Source organism: Acomys russatus, chromosome 29 (assembly GCF_903995435.1).
Source record: "Acomys russatus chromosome 29, mAcoRus1.1, whole genome shotgun sequence".
Taxonomy (NCBI): Eukaryota; Metazoa; Chordata; class Mammalia; order Rodentia; family Muridae; genus Acomys; species Acomys russatus.
In genome coordinates, this window is record NC_067165.1 from 24,918,351 (window position 1) to 24,936,733 (window position 18,383).

The 18,383-nt window shown below is 54.4% G+C and overlaps 1 protein-coding gene across 1 annotated transcript in view; it reads left to right on the top strand.

Annotated features, from left to right (window-relative positions):
* The window catches only part of Sdc3 (syndecan 3), a 30,529-nt gene extending 14,025 nt beyond the window's left edge, over nt 1–16,504 (top strand). Inside the window, exons 2-5 of the mRNA XM_051171413.1 lie at nt 10,611–10,728; nt 12,097–12,719; nt 15,129–15,417; nt 16,076–16,504. Of these exons, the coding sequence (XP_051027370.1) occupies nt 10,611–10,728; nt 12,097–12,719; nt 15,129–15,417; nt 16,076–16,242 (1,197 nt within the window). The 3' untranslated portion in view covers nt 16,243–16,504. The remainder of the gene's footprint in view (nt 1–10,610; nt 10,729–12,096; nt 12,720–15,128; nt 15,418–16,075) is intronic.
* Nucleotides 16,505–18,383: the final 1,879 nt, after the last annotated feature.

An 18,383-nucleotide genomic window follows, 5' to 3' on the forward strand; every position in this document is an offset into this window, starting at 1 on the left:
TAATTCGGGGCTGTGCAGTATCCTTCCAGAATGCTGCAGCCATCACTTAGTTTAAGACCTCAAAACAAAACAAAACAACACCAAACAAGCCCAAACCAAACCAAACCAAAAAGCCAGATTTCAGGTTATCCAGGCTGGCTTCAAGCTTGCTATGAGCCAAGGATGACCTTGAACTCTTGAACCTCCTGCCTGCACCTCCCAAGTTCTGGGTTTACAGATGTGTGTCACCATGCTGGGTTATTTCGGATTTTTTTTTTTTAGTGTTTTGTTTTAGATTTTCAAGACAGGGTTTTCTCTGTGTAGCTCTGGCTGTCGTGGACTCACTCTGTAGACCAGGCTGGCCTCGAACTCACAGACACCCGCCTACCTCTGCCTCCCCCAAGTGCTGGGATTAAAGGGGTGCGCCACCACCTCCCTCAGAATGTTTTTAAAAACCATTCTGAATAGAGACCTTGTGCCAATGTCACTGTTCCCTTCATGCCCAGCTTGCCCAGCCCTAGCAGTCAGCACGCTGCCAGGACGGACACTTCCTTCCCAGCGGCCACCCAGTGTGAGGTCTGCGGGACTGATTCTGTCCCTCAGCACAATACTTGCGAGGTTTACTCACATGGTCGAGTACGCTATCTTTGTAGCCTTCTCTGCTGAGTAATATTCTTCTGTGTGGATGGGTTCTGCTTTAAGTATCCTCGCAGCAGATGATGAGGGTCACCTGAACATTGGCAGGGTGGCACAGCAATTGTATATCTGGTAACAGGGGCATTCCTATGTGACTTGGATGCAGTAGGAGCCCTGTGCTTGCAGGCAGGACTCAGCTGGGCAATCAGGATGGATTCCTCTTTTGGCTCTTCTGGACAGTCCTGCTTTTCTGTTCTGTATTGCATTCCATTTATTTATTTTTGAATATTTTGGGTGTGTGGATGCCAGAGGGCAATCTGTAGGAGCCTGTTTTCACCTTCCACCATGTGAGCTCCGGGAATCGAACCCAGGTCTTTGGCCTTGGCAGCATGTACCTTTATGAGCTTCTGTTTTAAAAGGATAAAAAAAAAAAAAACAAACAATAGAATTACTGGGTCAGACAGGCACTCTAAGTTTCACATTCTAAAGAACTAACTGCCTGCTGCTTTTTGGAAGTGGCCATGCTGTCTGATGTCCCATTGGCCGGATCTGAGGTTGCTTTCTCCCAGCTTCATCAGCTGGTTGTTGTCTGGCTTCTGAGTACAGTGGTCCCTGCATCCCTCAGGTGTCTACAGGGTAGCACAGTGGACAAGGTACAAAGCTCTCAGGCTGATGCTGGTCAACACCTTGTCCCCTGAGGGGCTGTTTCAAAGGCCTGACACATGTAAGTAGTCAACTGAAGGAGACAGACTGTCTCAGGAGCTGGGACTGCCAGACCCACAGCCTGAGAGTAAGGGGAAGAGAGGAGAGATGCACCCATTGGCCACCTGCTGTGCCCAGGATCCTGTGCTTCTCTTCTCGTGGTCTTTTGCCCTGGGTGAGGGTCTACAGACGGGAGGACTAGGCTCAGGTGGGCATCTTGCTAAGGAGGGAGGTCCTCACTGGGGCCCCAGTGTCCCATCCCCTGACCCTTTGAAGGCAATCTTATTAAGCTTACATAAGCACAGCAGAGAAGCCGCAGCTCAGAGAGGTAGCCTTTCCGTCCTAGGTTGCACAGTTGCAGAAAGTCAATGCTGGGGTTTGGCCTCTACTTGCCCTAGCTTGAGTCTCTGCTCATTTGGATGATCTGTGTGGCTTCCAGGAATCAGGCTGAGGGTGGCTGGGGACAACTGTGGTCCTAGGCAGTCTCTGAGACCTGTGCTAGTCAGACCTTTCTTGGTGTCTTTTTTTTTTTTTTTGGTTTTTCGAGACAGGGTTTCTCTGTGTAGCCGTGGCTGTCCTGGACTTGCTTTGTAGACCAGGCTGGCCTCGAACTCACATCGATCTGCCAGCCTCTGCCTCCTGAGTGCTGGGATTAAAGGCTTGTGCCACCACCACCCGGCTTCTCTTGGTGTCTTATGTGGACCCTAAATGTGTTAGTTTCTACCTGGGCATGGGGATGGTGGCTCCTCAGGCCTCCATGGCTCATGCATCAGAGTCTGGTGTGTTTGTTCCCTGCAATGAAATAGCCTTCCTCCCGTGGGGGCAGATTTGGGGAAGGATGGGACCTAGGGCCTAGTATGTGACCTCAAATGGCACAAGTAACCTGGCAGACCACTGCACGGCTTGTGGGGCTCAGCCAAATTTGGTTTCCTATCTTAGTCCCAATGCTGTGAGCTTCAGGCCTAAGTGCTTTATCTCTCTGAACTCTCGCTCCCATGTGTGGGATGAGGATAAGCCCCCACCAGTGAGGTGTTTGTGAAGAGAACCCAGGCTGCATGCACCCAGAGAACCAGGCCCACTGTGAGTGCTCCCCTCTTGGGAGCACTAACTGTTCTTCACACTGAAAGATGGAACAACACAGGTGTCCTCTTGAAAAATGCCCAGGGGATACACCATGCTATAGTCTGGGGCCTGTGTGCACTCTTGGAGGCTCGGGCGGGGTGGGGGCGTTCCCTGGGTACAGGAGTCAGTCGGGGGTTCAAGTCCTGTTGGGGCACACTGGGGATCAGCAGCCTTAGTGTCCTTGTCTGTAAATGAAGTGAGAAGAGCCTGTAAGCCCAACCTGGTGGAGCAAAGCCTAGCAAAGCCCACTGAGGCCTGGGGACAGGAACTAGGGTATCACGTGGGAGAGGGTGACAAGGCGGAGGCTAGAGGGCAGAGGCTGGGAAATCAAGGAGCAGTGTGTCAGGGTGGTCTCAAAGGTGACATACAGGAGCAGATGGCTGGGGTGGATGGGACGGTGGGGTTGTCTCAGCCTGGGATGAAGCATTTCCCGGCTTTCCCGGGTTGGTCACTGTCCTTCATCCAAACACAGGAGACAGACTGAGTGGCAGGGAGTGACTGCCTGCATCCTATGCCTGGGTGGGTGGATGGTGGGTGCCTGTGTCTAGAACTGGCATGATGAGGGTGAATGACAGGGTGGAGCCAGGCCCACCAGCCTCCAGCTACAGCCAACTGCTTTGTGTGTGTGTGGGGGGGGGCCGGGCGGGTGTCCACAGAGGAAGAGGGCTGAGGAGGCCATTGACCAGCAGGCGGAAGCATGCATAGGGTCAAGAATGGACAGCGTTTTTAGGCTGACGCAAAGCCCTGGGAAACCACAGATGGGCCCAGATAGCCTGCTGGCCTCTTTGGCCTCTCTGAAATGTAACGTGGGGGTGTCGCCTTCGTGGCAGGTTCTGCTAGGCTGGCTGCACTCCATGTGTGTTGGGTAGCCTCCCTTTGGAACTTGATGGCGACGGTATTAACTGCCAACACGTCCTAGGCCCAGCCTCCGTTATGTTGCTCCAGAGCCTTTGTTTTGTCTGGAAGGGCAGGCTGACAGAGTTGGTGTCCGTCCAGAGCCACTCAGACATTGAGGGACAGAAGTGCCCAGCAGTTACTTTAGCAGCCCAGCTGCCTCTCTCCTGGCAGTCAGTGGACAATTTTTCCCTTATTCTGAAATATTCTTTCAGAAGGATTTTTCTTTTTTTTAATCTTCTGGGATGTATTCAGGCCTTTAAGGGACCTAATGAGGTAACATGGGTGTGTGTGGAAAATACAATTGTTCACAGGTACCTACTATTCTGTGTACAATAGCTTATTTAACAGTCCCTGTTGTTGGGAACAGACACTGCTTCCAGGTCCCCTTCTTTCACTGCCCTTGGGGCTCCTGTTCTTGAGGCCCTAATTCCAAAAGGCTGGGAAGGATCCGTTCAGAGGGGTCCTTACCTGGGTTTTGTAGCCTGAGATTTTTTTTTTCTTTTTCTTTCTTTTTCACTTTACCCAGGGGGAGGAAGAGGAAAAGAAACACATTTGGAAGTGGGAAGGGGCTTCCGTGACCTGTTCATTGTTGGGCTGGGGTGGGGGCCAGGGAGGAAGGGTCAGTGCTGCTGAAGGAGTAGAGATTTGAGGGGCACCAGGGAGCTAGGGAAGGTGATGGAGAGAGGTTTTGCTGACACCCCCGCCCCACTCCCAGTACACAGCAGGGGAAGGATGCAGCTGATGCCTTGGTTTCTTTTGCTCAGATGTGCTAGGCAGGGCAGCAGCAGGGGAGGGGGCAGGGTTGGGGGGAGAAGGAGCAGGGGAAGGGGGAGAGGGGGTTGTGTTTAATGAACTCAGTGCTACCCTGGGGAAGCTGGGGCATAAGAGTGGGAAGGGGTAGGACTGAGGTATCCATGCTCTCATTGTCACCCCTGGCCATCCTTCTGCCCAGAGCCTGGCCACAACCCACATTCCTACAGAGAGGCTCTGGGTTTCCCGGGTGGAGCTGGTGAGCATGAGAGACGCTAAGTTCTCACAGGGCTGAGGGCCTTTGGGGATGGAGCCCATAGGGATCCTGGGGCTCTGCCTAGACCTTTCCGTTGCTAGCCCCACTCCAGGAACTAGCCATCACTTGTGTGCATCTTTAGGCAAGCCACTCCTCCTCTCTGATGCTTGCCGGGCTAATCTAGACTACTCTCCCCGCCCCCCCCCCCCCCCCCCCCCCCCCCCCCCGCCAGCCCATCTCTGCATCTGTTGGGAGAGGGAATCGAACACTTTGATCTTTTTCATCTCTCAGGCCTTGTTTAGATTTAAAATTGAGGTCTGGCGTGGCAATGCATGCTGTAGCGTCGAGCCAGCACCAACAGTCTACCTTACACCCCGCCTTATTGGAGTCTCACAACAGCTCTATGAAGCATAAATTATTATTGTCACTACTTAGCCAAATATAGGCCCAGAGACGTTATGTAACTTGCCCAGAGACACACAGCAAATAAGTAGAGCTTGACTTGAACCCAAGACTGTCTGAGCCTTAGGGTGGGCTCCCAGCCCAGCTCACATTGTCTCTGGTCACCAGGACAGTGGAGCCCCAGTCTGGCTAATTAGGGGAAGGAAGCTGGGGAAGAATTAATTACACTTGTTTTTGTTCTAGCTTTTGCGGCATTAGCAGGGCACAGGGTGCTGGGCTCCTGGCCCCCCCCCCCCCGCCCCCCGGCGGCTGACCTAATTTATGTGTCTGAGCGCTTCAGCACCCCATCCCATCTTTCCCCTCCTCCAGCCTCTCTCTTTAGTCCGCTGTGTGGCTTTGGCAATGTCACTCCACCTCTCTGGGCCTCAACAGTTTGTTCTGTCTCCTCCAGGAGGAGGCTGTGGCTTCAGGTCTGAAACTGTGGAGACATTAACAGAACTGACAACCAATGGCTACTGACCCCGTGTCCTGCATGTCATTTGCATGGCCCTGGTGAGGCCTGCCAGTGGCTCAAGATTCCTGCTCTTACCATCTCCTTTCACAGATGAGAACCCAAGGGGTGAGAGACCCTGCACTGCCCTGCCTCTCTAGAAGGTTCTGGTGGGGAAGGAGGTAGAGAGAGTCCCTTGGGAGTTTGTCGGTGGCTTAGAGGGGTCTCTGAGTAAGGGAGGTGTCTCAGAGCCATGGTCAGTGGCTGCTGTGGACTGAGGGGACATGTCTGACAGGAGACCTCATCTAGCCTGGTCCTGGTCAGGAATCTGGGGTGGCCTGGAGGAGGAAGCCTTCTACACAGGCACTCAGGAGCCCAAGGATTCCCAAAGCTGCTAAGACAATGGGGAGAGAGACCTGTTGGTGGACAGGTGGCTAGGTAAGGGAGGCTGCTTACCATAGGGCCAGGTTCCCTGCATCCTCGGGTGGGGTGTGGGTGTCTCTGAGGGATGAGGCTGTGGGTCAGTTCCAGATGAATGTGACAACGAGGGAGGAACATTATACTTGGTCGTGTGCACACGAGTTTGTGTCATCCTGGGAGGATGTGAGTCTGGAGGGGCCTGCTCCAGGAGTGAGGGGCCTGTGGCATCCATGGGATAGGGGTGTGCTCTTAAGGCTCAGCTTGGAGAGTAAGTGGGGCTGCAAGTACAGGCAGGTGCTGAGTGCTGGTGTGGGTGTGAGGCTGGGCAAATGGGGCTGGCCACATGTGTAGGAACCCTGGGCCCTGGCGGAACATGGAGTTGGCTGGCCTAGAGCACTCAGAGAGGACTCGGGATGAAGGTGTGCTCATGCCTGGGTTGTAGGCCAGCCTTGCTGTCTGACTCTGTAGCCTGAGGATAATCCCCCCCCCCCCCCCCCCCCCCGCCACATAATGATGATGGCCTGGTACCCAGGTCCCTAGTGGGAGGAAGGAGGAAGTTCTACTGGCTGTTTGCCTTGAGATGGCCACGGCAGAACACATGTCAGGGGTACTTTCCTTCATGGTGTGTGCTGGACCAGGGGGGTGGTGCCAGGGAGCACAAGTGCAAAGGGATCAGATTCAAGCTGTGTGATGTTTGTGTTAGAATGGAGCTGGCCATATAGCAAGGAAGAGTGCCATGTGACCTATGGATGTGCATGGATGTGCATATGGCAGACTGATTGGTCCATGGAGGTGACACTTGTGGCTCTGAGTCTGCTGAGGCTTGTGGGGAGCAGCTGTAGGGGCGAGTCATCTGAAACAAGCGTGGGCTGGCATACAACACTGATAAGCTCTACTGGGCATGTGTATTAGGATTTGCCAATGTTGCTTTTAACTGTACCCAGTGCATTGTGTGTGTGTTGAGGTGTCTGTATAAGGAGTGTATATATAGATGTGTGTGTGTGTGTGTGTGTGTGTGTGTGTGTATGTGTGTGTGTGAGTATATGCATGTACTGGGGTATGTGTGTACATGTGTATATAAGTGTGTCTACTGGAGGGTATGTGTGTACTGGGATGTGTGTAAATGGTTATACATGGATATATATGTCTGTTGGTGTGTTTGTGTATGTGTGTGCATGGGTGTACTTGAATGTGTATCCGAAGAACTGTGTAGTTGTGTGTGTACATGGGTATATGTGCATCATGGGAGTATGTAGTTTGTACATACTCACATTAGGCTGTGTCTCCTATCAGTCACTTGCTGGGACATGGGTGCCTGCAGGCTGCTCAGTTAAAGGAGGCTGGAGGCTGCAGGCTGCCTCTGTGGAGAGCCACAGGAAGGGTCATACAGTGAGGCCAACAGAGTCAAGGGCACTAGGATTCTATTCTTTAAGGGGGCGGGTAACAAAGACAATTGTGCTTATTATGTGTGAAGTTAAGCGAATGCAGATGCCATTCAGGGTGAGATGCTGTTTTTGATCCTCAGTTTGTGACATTTAATAAGGCTTTCTCCACTGCTGTTTGAAGGTTGTCTCTCTCTCTCTCTCTCTCTCTCTCTCTCTCTCTCTCTCTCTCTTTCTGCTGTCCCCTGGGAGTTGAGCTACCAGCATCCCTAGTGTTCCCGCAGGCATTCTCCTCCTCAGATCCTCAGGGTGACCTTAGGGTTACTAGGCTATCCACTGCCCTCCCACTCTGTCCCACAGCAGCTCACTCTGGTGGAAGGATGTCTGGTGGAGGCATGTTCGGGAACTCGCTGAGGTTGCCCCTCCCCAGAAGCCTCTGATGAGTGTGAGGCTAAATTGAGATGTGAGAATTTTCCCTTCCCTAGCATTCTCACCTCCCCCTTCTCCCCAGCCCTGCCTGCTCTGGCCTTCCCCCTCTGCATCCCTGCTGTCCTCTGATCCTTCACCATCTCCCTCTCTTACACTCTCTAGCTCTGTGGGGAGCTGCAGCTCCTGGTCCTTAGCATGGAGAATATGGTTGCCATGGCAACCGTTGTCATGTCAATGGCTACTGAGCCAGGTTGAATAGTATCTAGGTGAGTGCTACCTGAGTGGAGGCTGATGGGTTCATGAGAGGCTGTATGCTCCTTTCTGAGCTCACAGCTGCATGGAAACTCCCCCCACCCCCCACTTCCCTCACATGCCCCCAAAGGCATGCTGCCTTCGATGGTTGCCTCTAGGTGAGTGTGTATCTCTGACTGTGCCACTTGCAGGGTCTCAGTGGCTTTGGAGTTGTCTCTAGACCTATGCAAACCCTTCTTGGCCACTGAGAAACCTTGAGGAGTCCCCATTTTGGCTCCTGTGTTTACTCTTATTTTGGGGTCCCTGGAATGACAGATCTCTTAGAATATTCCTTTCCAGCCTGCCTCGAAGGAGAGAAAGACAGAAATCTCTGCGTAGTCCCCATCCTGCTGTGTGACATCAGGCTACTGGCTAGACAGTGAGAGGGACAGTGGTCCAAAGCCCCCAAGGGACTCTAGTTTGTAGAAGCTTGTGGCTCCTGCAGCCCAGGACCTGGGGAGTGTGGGCTGGGCAGAGATGGGAGCTGGTGGGTGATGATGGGCTTGCTCTGAGCTCCTGGGGATGTCTACAAAGGAAGAAGACCCAGTGATTAGTCACGGGGGCAATTACACTAATTGTTCCATCCTGTGACTCACTGGTAGAAAGTAAATACTGATTAATTCATTACTTCCAGACGTGTGTGTGTGTGTGTGTGTGTGTGTGTGTGTGTGTGTGTGTGTGTGTTGTTGTATGAGGGATATCTTCTCCTGGCTCTCTGCCCTGGCTGGCTTGGCTAGGGCTCTGGAGCAGGTGCTGGGGGCTGGGGGCAGGAAGCCAGGACTAAGAGCCTCTCTTTGGTTCTGCATGAACTCTAGAAGGGCCCATGAGTGGCAGGGGTGTGAGATGCTGAGTGTTCGTCTAGTGCTTTGCCAGTCTGGTGCCTCCCCTGTTCACACACCTTCCATGGCTCCCCTCTGCCAGCTGGAGCAGATGCCCAGGCACTACCTGAGAACTCTGGCTCCCTGGGATCAGCTTTCATTCTCATGTGTAATTGCTCTGCAAAACAGTTGCGTTCCAAGAGAAATCCACCTGCTGGATGACCTCTAGCCATTCCAGCTCCTGTGTTGCCCCAGGAGTTAAACAGCGTCTCCTAATTACAAACCTGCCGTCCTAAGCCTCCTCAGTGCCTGGAACCTTGCTAGACGGGGCAGCCCCTCTTCACGGAGCAGCCTCATTCATAGAGAGTGGATGCAGGGGGAGCAGCCCCTCAACATGGTTACTTCAAGGCAGAACTGCTCACAAGCATCAGGCATCATGACTCGGGAGCGTGGGATGGATGCCTTTCAAACAAAGTAACGCTGGAGGTGGGTGTTGGAAGGGTGCGGTAGGCAGAGAGACCAGAGGATTGGGAAGAGATGGGGGACCAGGCACTGTGGAGGGTGCTGGGCGAACCTGCAGGCCAGGCAGGGCCAGCCCAAGGGAGGCAGCTGCACTGATCAACCCCAGGGTGGATTCAGTTTCTCTTGCCGATAGCGCTTTTCTCTCCGGATTTTAATTATAAGATGTAAATGCCATGGACTTGAATCCTAACACCAGGAGCTCCACCCACCCCCCGCCCACCCAACCCCCCACAAAGCTCTGAAAGTGGGGACCACTGGGTAGGGTACACAGAACATCAAGGCCACCTATTCCTCTTTGGGAGTCTACATACCGGCCTTTGAGGCTCTTAGTGCTGGCTTCAATTGAGGGCTTCCTTTTTTTTTTTAATTTTCTTTTTTTAAAGATGTATTTTTTTAATTAAAAAAAAAAAACCACATGTATTTATTTACTATGTATACAGTGTTTTATAACAGAAGAGGGCACCAGATCTCATTATAGATGGCTGTGAGCCACCATGTGGTTGCTAGGAATTGAACTCAGGACCTCTGGATGAACAGTCAGTGCTCTTAACCTCTGAGCCATCTCTCTGGCCCCCAACTGAGGGCTTCTAAGGAGGAGTACAGTTAGAGCTGGGGATACCAGCTCTAGACCTCCCAGGTTCTGACTCTGGAGGGTTCTTAGGCCTTGAAGAAGCCTGCTAACCCCAGGAAGCAGAAGTAAGAAAGAGCCTGTGCTGATGCTGGGCCTGCATATACCGTGAGGCAGGCCAGGCGGGAGCTAACATTCGGTTAGGGGAAGAGTCACGGCTGCCTCAGCACGGAGAGCCCTCTGCTCCCTTCCCTACCCATTCTAGCACTTCTTTCCTGGGTCCTCTCCATCACTCAAGCCTGTCTTATAGAACTACCTTTCTGCCTTTGGCAATTTGAGGTGCCATTTGGATCTTAAACCTCATTTCATTCCTAGCTCTCTGGGCAGTGGAACCCCAGTTTCCTCATCTGTGAGTTGGGCTGGTGTCCTGCCACCTAAGCCATTCATCTTGAGGACTGAGTGGGATCCTGTCTGTGGGCACTGTTCACACAGGGGTGATAGTGGACCTGTGTTGAGTCTGCAGTGCTCCAGGGCATTCTCAGGACTATGAAGGAGCCACTCTGTTTACCAAATACGCAAGTGGAATAAATAACCTGCCCTGTTTGCAAGCGACTGTCCTGGTTTCAAATTCAGTACTGTGCTCTCTGAGCCCGTTCTGTGTAGGGGTTCCCATTGCTGCAGGGATGGCAGCGACTGCAGTGGGGGTGGGGGGTGAGGGGTAGGGGGTGGGGGTGGGGGACAGCCAATGGTTCCCTAATGACAACTGTCAGGTAAGAGAGAGCACTGTTACCATAGCCTTTGGTAGGTGGGAAGTGGCCATCTGCCAATACCCAACTCTCTGTAGCACTTATGGGTCACTTTGCCTATGAGTGTGCCTGTTGTCTCTTGGGCCTGTATAGGCCAATGCCTACAGTGCCTAACCCTGTGCATTTCTGCACCCTCCCAGGCTCAACGCTGGCGCAGTGAGAACTTCGAGAGGCCGGTGGACCTTGAGGGCTCAGGGGATGACGACTCGTTTCCTGATGATGAACTGGATTACCTCTACTCGGGCTCAGGCTCTGGCTGTAAGTAATCCCCAAGTCTCCCTGCGTGTTTCTGGCATGTAGCACCAGTCAATGAGCTTTTAAGGCCACTTGAGTTTGTGCTGCCACTGTATGGAGAACAAGACCTCAAAAAGGAGGAGGGCAGAGCATCCTTCTGGCATGAGGTGTGCTAGGAAGTCTTCAGAGCCCAGGACTCTTGTGTGCAGTCTGGGCCTGTCCCCAGCCCCACGGCTCCTGCCCTGTGGCTCATGCCCTGTGGCTCATTGACGAAATGTAGACAGCCATTCAGTGACTCAGTGTTCCCAGCTTGGCACCAATTATATGTGGAAGGCCATTGGAAGTCCTCAGCAGGGATGATTTTTTGGCCTCATCTGAAGCAGGTAGTCCCTTGGGTCCATCAGCAGCGGCCAAGCTCAGCATGAGGATAGGGTTACAGAGAGCTTCAGGGACCTAGGATTGGGTTGCTGAGTCTGTCTTGGGGAAGGCCGGTTTACTGTGTGTGGGTCAGGCAGGGTGATGGTAGATCCAGCAGCTCTGACCCAGCCTTGTGGCCAGGCAGCTGAGTGACTTCTGACCCCTTGGAACACCCATGTTCCTATCTGCTGAGGGATTGACCTTCCTCACATAGGCCCTGAGAGGCGGGGGCAGGAAGTCAGTGTGACCCTGGAATTGGTAACTGAGAGAGTGTGCTGAGATGGACCCAGCCAGGGTGTGTGTGTGTGTGTGACCAGACTGTCCCAGGCTCATACTCCTGAGCTGCTCCATCTCTGCCTCCAGTCTCCCTCCAGTGTGTGCTTTAAGCCTCCTCACTAAGCTGGTGCTGTCTTCTATAGTGTCACTTCCTGGCTCACACTCTGCCTATTCAGCCCTCAAAGACCCTGGCTTCCCATGGGCTCTTCTCACCCTCCCATCTTTTCCCCTCCGAGTCCCTTATCTTATCTCTACCTGAGTCATTTATGTGACTCTTTAAGAAGGCCTTATCCTCTCGGGTGCTCTGCTCATATCTGAGAGGTTGGGTGATGCAGGGTCCCCACTGCCCTGAATTTGTGCAGGGCATGTCCTTGTGTCTGGCCCTTCCCAAGAGGTCGGGCCTTACCCTCCTGTAACCCTGAGTGGATTCCAGACAGAGGCATCCGTTCACCAGTTGCTAGGACTCAGGAGGAGTGGGTTGGCAGAGTCAGGGCAGGCTGCCTGGAAGCGGTGGCCCCTTCGAAGATTTTGGCTAGGCATGGGCTAGCTCATCTGGTCAGACTTCCTCCATTCTCTCTTGTTTTCTTGGGGGAAAAATTGCTTGGAGAGGTGGGTGTACTGGGAAGGCAGTGCCTGCTTGGGGATCTGGCAGTGAGGAGTACCCACTCCCCAGGGCTCTCCCTCTCCCCACCCCCACAGACTTCGAGCAGGAGTCCGGCCTTGAGACAGCCATGCAGTTCGTCCCTGACATAGCCCTGGCTGCGCCCACTGCACCCGCCGTGCTACCCACAACAGATATCCAGCCTGTGGATACCCCATTTGAGGAGCTTGTTTCTGAGCACCCCAGCCCTGAACCGGTTACTAGTCCCCCACTGATGACAGAGGTGACGGAAGTCCTGGAAGAGCCCAGCCAGAGAGCCACCACCATGTCCACCACTGCATCTACCACTGCTGCCACCACCACAGGGGCCCCTACTATGGCCACAGCACCTGCCACAGCAGCCACCACTGCCCCTAGCACTCCTGCGGCACCCCCTGCCATGGCTAGCACTGCAGACATAAGGACCACCGGCATACAGGGGCTGCTGCCTCTTCCCTTGACCACTGCAGCTACAGCCCAGGCTGCTACCCCAGCAGCTCCCTCACCACCCACTACTGTGGCTACCTTGGACACGGAGGCCCCAACACCTAGGCTGGTCAACACAGCTACCTCTCGGCCACGAGCCCTTCCTTGGCCAGTCACCACCCAGGAGCCTGATGTTGCTGAGAGGAGTACTCTGCCATTGGGGACCACCGCTCCTGGACCCACGGAGGTGGCTCAGGTGAGGACAGTGGGTGAGAAAGGGCTTTAGTACAAATTGGACAGAGTTGCGTTGGGTAGGGACCAGGAGGTGCCAGGCAAGGCAGGCCTGGTGTGTGTGCTGGGTGGGAGCCTCTGGACAGGGTCAGGGGATGTCAGAGAGCCAGGGCAGCTGGGTTGTGGTTGCTATTGAGCCAAGATACCAATTAGGTGGATTTGTGGAGTGGAGTTGGGGGATGACGGGTGGGCCGGGCTGGGAGTTCATGTCAAGAGCAGCATTAAAAGATTGGCAGCCAGCAGGGCGTGACGGCACGCACCTTTAATCCCAGCACTCTGGAGGCAGAGATGGGTAGATCTCTGTGAGTTCAAGGACAGCCTGGTCTACAGAGTGAGTTCCAGGATAACCAGAGCTAGATCCTATCTGAAAAAACAAAAAAGGAAAGAATAAAAAAAAGGTCGTCTCTGGGTGGTGGTGGTGCACACCTTTAATCCTAGCACTGGGCAGAGGCAGGTGGATCTTCAAGTTTGAGTCCAGACTGGTCTATTGAGAGATTTTTAGGACAGCCAGGGCCTCACAGAGAAACCCTGTTTTGAAAAACCAAAATAAATAAATAGGTTGTCAGTGTGGAAATCCTAGCCCTGGGGAAGCTGAGGCAGGAGAATTGCTACAAGTTCAGGTCAGCCTGGGCTACACAGTCAGACTTTTTCAAAGAGAGAGACAGAGACAGGGAGAGAGGCCTGTCGTTTATCTGCAAACGGCATTTCCTCACCATTTACAATTCCTAGAATTCTGGAACAGTAAACAAACCAGCTGCTTAGCTTTTGTCACTGTCATTTTCATTGTAGTTGTCATTGTCATGGCCTGAGGGTGACTGAATGGGTGCTATGGGGGAGCACCTGGCTGTAGCCAGATGCATGGTACTTTCCCTGAGTACTTTTGCAACCCAAAACCCTCCCAGCATCCTGATGTGATCACCTCTTTTTGCAGGCGAGGCAGAGGAAGCCATTTTTTTTCTTTTAAAGATTCTTCAGGTAGTTTAATCAGGATTCAAATTCTGGGGGGTGAGGGAGGAGAGGGGCTCCTGAGGCTGGGGGATCCTGAAGCTGGGGGCTCCTAAGGTTGGGGGTCCTGAAGCTGGGGGGCTCCTGAAGTTGGGGAGTCCTGAACCTGAGGAGTCCTGAGGCTGGGGGGTCTGGAAGCTGAGGGCTCCTGAAGTTGGGGGTCCTGAAATTGGGGATCCCGAAGCTGGGGGGGCCCTGAAGCTGGGGGCTCCTGAAGCTAGCCAGTCTTCGTGGCCAGGGTTAGGCTGAGGAAGACGGGCACTGAAGGGAAGAGCGTGATGAGGGTCATCGGGGAAGGGAGAGACCAGAAGCCTGCAACCTGGTCTATGCATGTACACTGTGAGTGCGCATAAGAAACCCAGTGTGGTGGCGCACATCTGTGATTCCAGCAGAGGTGGAGGCAGGGTGATTGTAAGTTTACAGTTGTCTTTCCCTACGTAGCCAGTTCTAGGTAAGTCTGAGCTACATGAGACCCTGTCTGGAAAAACTGTGTGTGCACCAGGCTGGAAGAGGACATGGTGACTCTGGGTAGCCTCAAAACACTTTGCCATCAACCTCACAGGGGCCCTGGGGCCGTGACGTTGCCCTTGGAGCCCTGCAGTCCCTCTCAGGTCCCAGCCAGTCCCATAGGACACAGGTCCAAGCCATTCCCTCAGAGAGGAGGCCTCTCAGGAAGTGGGGAACAATAGCAGGGTGTGGCACCCGGAGCCAGAAGCAGGGGTGGGGGGGGGAGGGGTGGTGGTGGGGGGACTGGCCTTGCCAGACTCTGGCCCACCTTTGCCATACCCTCAGGAATCAGCCGTGTCCCCCTCACCCACAGAGGCTCCCACAGACCAGCTTCAGCCCCTAACTGCTCTCACCTCTGTGCAGTGGGGAGCTGTACACTGCTGGCCGTGGGATTGGTTTGGAGAGTGTACATGGACTGGCCTCCAGGTGAAGCAACCTACTTCTGCCTTATGTGTGAAGACAGAGCCAGGCCTAGCAGGCCCCAGACAACTCCCTCTCCTGGACAGGAATTGACCAAGGATTGTTCTGAGGCAGCTGGAGAGGAAGTCATGGGGGACAGGATAGGGACAGGATGTGGCCAGGGATGAGAACAGCAATATGAGGTCCAGTAATTAGAAGTACAGACTCTGAAATCAGACAGGTCTAGATTTTTGTTCTGCTTCCGCCATGTATTAGGCGGTGTGTCCTTGAAAAAGCCACACAACCTCTCTGGGCTTGTTTACCACTAATTGCTTCTCTGTGGAGACAGTGCTGTGTGTGGTGCACTGAGGACTAAGCACAGCGAGTGCTGGCCCCACCTGGTGTAGGTTTGTGTGTATGGAGTGCTTGGTCTTAACCCCAGGTCATACCACCCTTTCTGCAGACCCCGACTCCAGAGTCTCTTCTGACCACGATCCAGGATGAGCCAGAGGTGCCAGTGAGTGGGGGGCCCAGTGGGGACTTTGAGCTGCAAGAAGAGACCACACAGCCCGACACAGCCAATGAAGTGGTGGCTGTGGGGGGAGCCGCGGCCAAGCCGTCACCTCCACCGGGGACACTGCCCAAGGGTGCCCGCCCAGGCCCTGGCCTCCATGACAATGCCATCGACTCGGGCAGCTCTGCGGCCCAGCTCCCTCAGAAGAGCATACTAGAGAGGAAGGAGGTGCTCGTAGGTGAGGCCAGGCTCCAGGGTGTGGGGGTGGGGTGGGGGGGTGTAGGGGGGGGGGGGAGGGAAGGGCAGGGGGTAGGGTTCCTGAGAGGCAGGAAGGGAGAGCAGGGGCTTTACTTGTGAACCTCTCCTTCCATTCCTCCCCAGGGAAGTCTGAGCTCTTCTTTCTCTCTAGAACTTTCCTTATATCCTCTGACCCCTTCCGTAGACTCTGACTTTGGACCCTTGCTTTTTGAGGTCATCTCAATTGACCCTGTGGGACCTTCCTAGGTGCTAATAATCTCTTCCCTGTCTTTTGGTTGACCTTTGACCCAACCTTGACCCAAGGCCTTTAAGGCTCACCCTGGTGGGGCTTGGGAGAATCTAACTGGAGACAGCAGGAGATGGTTCTGGCACTGTGGGGGAGGGGACCTTCCTTTCCTAATGGTTTTAAGGCAGTGGAGCGTCTGACAGCCAATGATGATGTGTCACACTGGCAAGGACCAGGGCACCTGCCTCCAACCTAGGGAATGGTGTGACCAGTCTGTATTGAGTCACTGGAAAAGGAGTTGGAGGCAGGCAGTGGCGCCAGTACCGTCCTCACCGTCCTCCAGGTCCCCTAGGCGGCTCACACCTCTAAGCTGCTCCTGAGCCCTGCTGACCTCTTGTCTCTTGCTCCACAGCCGTGATCGTGGGTGGTGTGGTGGGTGCCCTCTTCGCTGCCTTCCTGGTCACCCTGCTCATCTACCGCATGAAGAAGAAGGACGAGGGCAGCTACACCTTGGAGGAGCCCAAGCAGGCGAGTGTCACGTACCAGAAGCCCGACAAACAGGAGGAGTTCTACGCTTAGCAGAAGCCACAGTTGCCTCGGGCAGCCTCGACGCCACCTTGCCCAGTCTCTGCCCTCCACAGCCCAGGCCTGGGCCTGGGAAGGAGCCTGGCCCTGCTTCCTTCTGCTCAGACTGCTAGCCTAACACAGACAGTCCTAAGGAGCAGGGGCGCCACCGTCTGCCCCAGACTGTGCCCTTACTGTGCCCTTCTTTAGTCCCATTCCCTCCCGTCGGGGGCATCAGGATCTTGTGTCCAGTGGACAAGAGGAAGAAAGCCCCCCCCCCCCCGTTGCTGGTAGAAATAGGGGCAGGCCTAAGATGGCCCACAGTGCTTGCTGATGTCCTCTTCTTGCTACAGAGGCCACCACGCTGGCTTCCAGGACCCACACAAGGCACATCGAGCCCCTCAACTCAAAATTGTCTAGACCTGCGCAGCAGCCTCAAGCTGCTGTTCCAAGGCGCCTCTCAACGGCGGGAGGGTGTCCTTTGTTGTCACCAGCCTGAGCTCTATTCCGGGGTTACCGTTTCTCTCTCCCCTGCCCAGTGCACATGTCCCAAGGCAGCACCTCTTTCTGCATTGCCTCCCAGGGAAAGGGCTTCCTCAGTGCACAGGACAGCCAGTGGTGAGGGAGGCCACTCGAGTGTCCCTCTGCAGAGGGGGATGTCACATAGCCTCTGTCAACCATTGCTATAATCCTGTACTGCGTTCACACAGGAGACAAAAACATACCCAGTCCTGACCACCCAGTCAGCAAGACATTTCATACACACACACACACACACACACACACACACACACACACACACACACACACGCACACACGCACACACGCACGCTCCTTCACACAGTGCTCAGACATCCTGATGCTTCTGCCATGCAAGCCACTGTCATCATCACCAATGGTGACCATGCCACCTTGCTCCCACTTTATCTCTTTATGCGTTGGTCCTGCATCTGGCTCCTCTAACCATCTGGGTCACTGAGGAAGGCAGGACCGAGTTGTAGGCATCAGCCCATATTGGGTCCCCCCAGAGTCACCCTATTCCACTTGGTCCCCACCATGACACCTACACCAGCCACACTATGTCAGACAGTCCCACACAGATGCAGTCTCTCCCTCCCCACAGAGGTTCACAGAGAGGGGTTTGGGGCTAGCCTCTGCCAGCCAAGTCTGAAGGAAGAAGGGTTGATGCCCCAAGCCAGGCTGGAGGCTGGGAAGGGAGTTAGGGTCCCCCAGGACCAAGGACCTGTGTGGGTTGTCCCTGGTCTCCACGTATCTCCTTTCTTCTCTGAGCCAGGAGCTGTCTCTGCCTCCCAGGACACATGTCTCCAAAGTGCCTGTGAGGGCGGGCCTCCGCCCAGGCCCTCTGTGTCCTCTGCCCTGGCCTGGCGAGGCCAACCTCAGGCCTACCCACCTTGGGTCCTCTGTGTGGACACAACTGACCGGGCAACTTGGCAGTTCTGGCTTATAACCGGATGGACCCATAGACCAGCAGACTCATCCTAACGCTGTAGGCCCTGAGAGCAGTTGATGGGGACAAGGGTGTCACAGGCCTCAAGTCTACCTTCCTGTCTGTGTTACCCTTAGAAGTGGGGCTGTTTCAGAGGTATTTTAAATGTGGGAATCACCATTCTCTTTTTGGGAAAAGGGGTGTGTTGCTGGAGCTCTCAGCACCCAAGGGGCACAGCTTAGGGTACGATTGGCCGGCACCCCTCCCCCATCTCTCACACATGTTTTGGGTTCAGTCAGGTGACTGCCCGGTTTATTTCTTTTTCGTTTTAAAGATTCCCTCACAGCAGACTTGGGAAGAATGACAACCCACATCTGGGCAATGGAGGCAGGACCTAGGCAGTCGGCAGAGCTCGTCTTTAGAGGGGGTGGGGTGGGTGACCCACTGCCAGGCTCTGTTCTGTCTTCCAGACCCCATGGCTCCCTTGATGAGGTTTAGAGTTTTGTAAGGAAGCCAGCTGGCCCAGACTTTGAGGCGGTGGAAGAATGACAGAAGTCTTAGGCCTGTGAGACCTGGAGCGCGGAGCTTGGCTAGGGTCTTGCCTGCAGCGGGAGAGCTGGGCAAGGAGCAGAGGAGAGCCGCCCGGTGTCCCAGACTCCCTGATGGCTGCTGTCTTGGTTCTGGTGAGCTTTGGTGAGGAGGCTTAAGA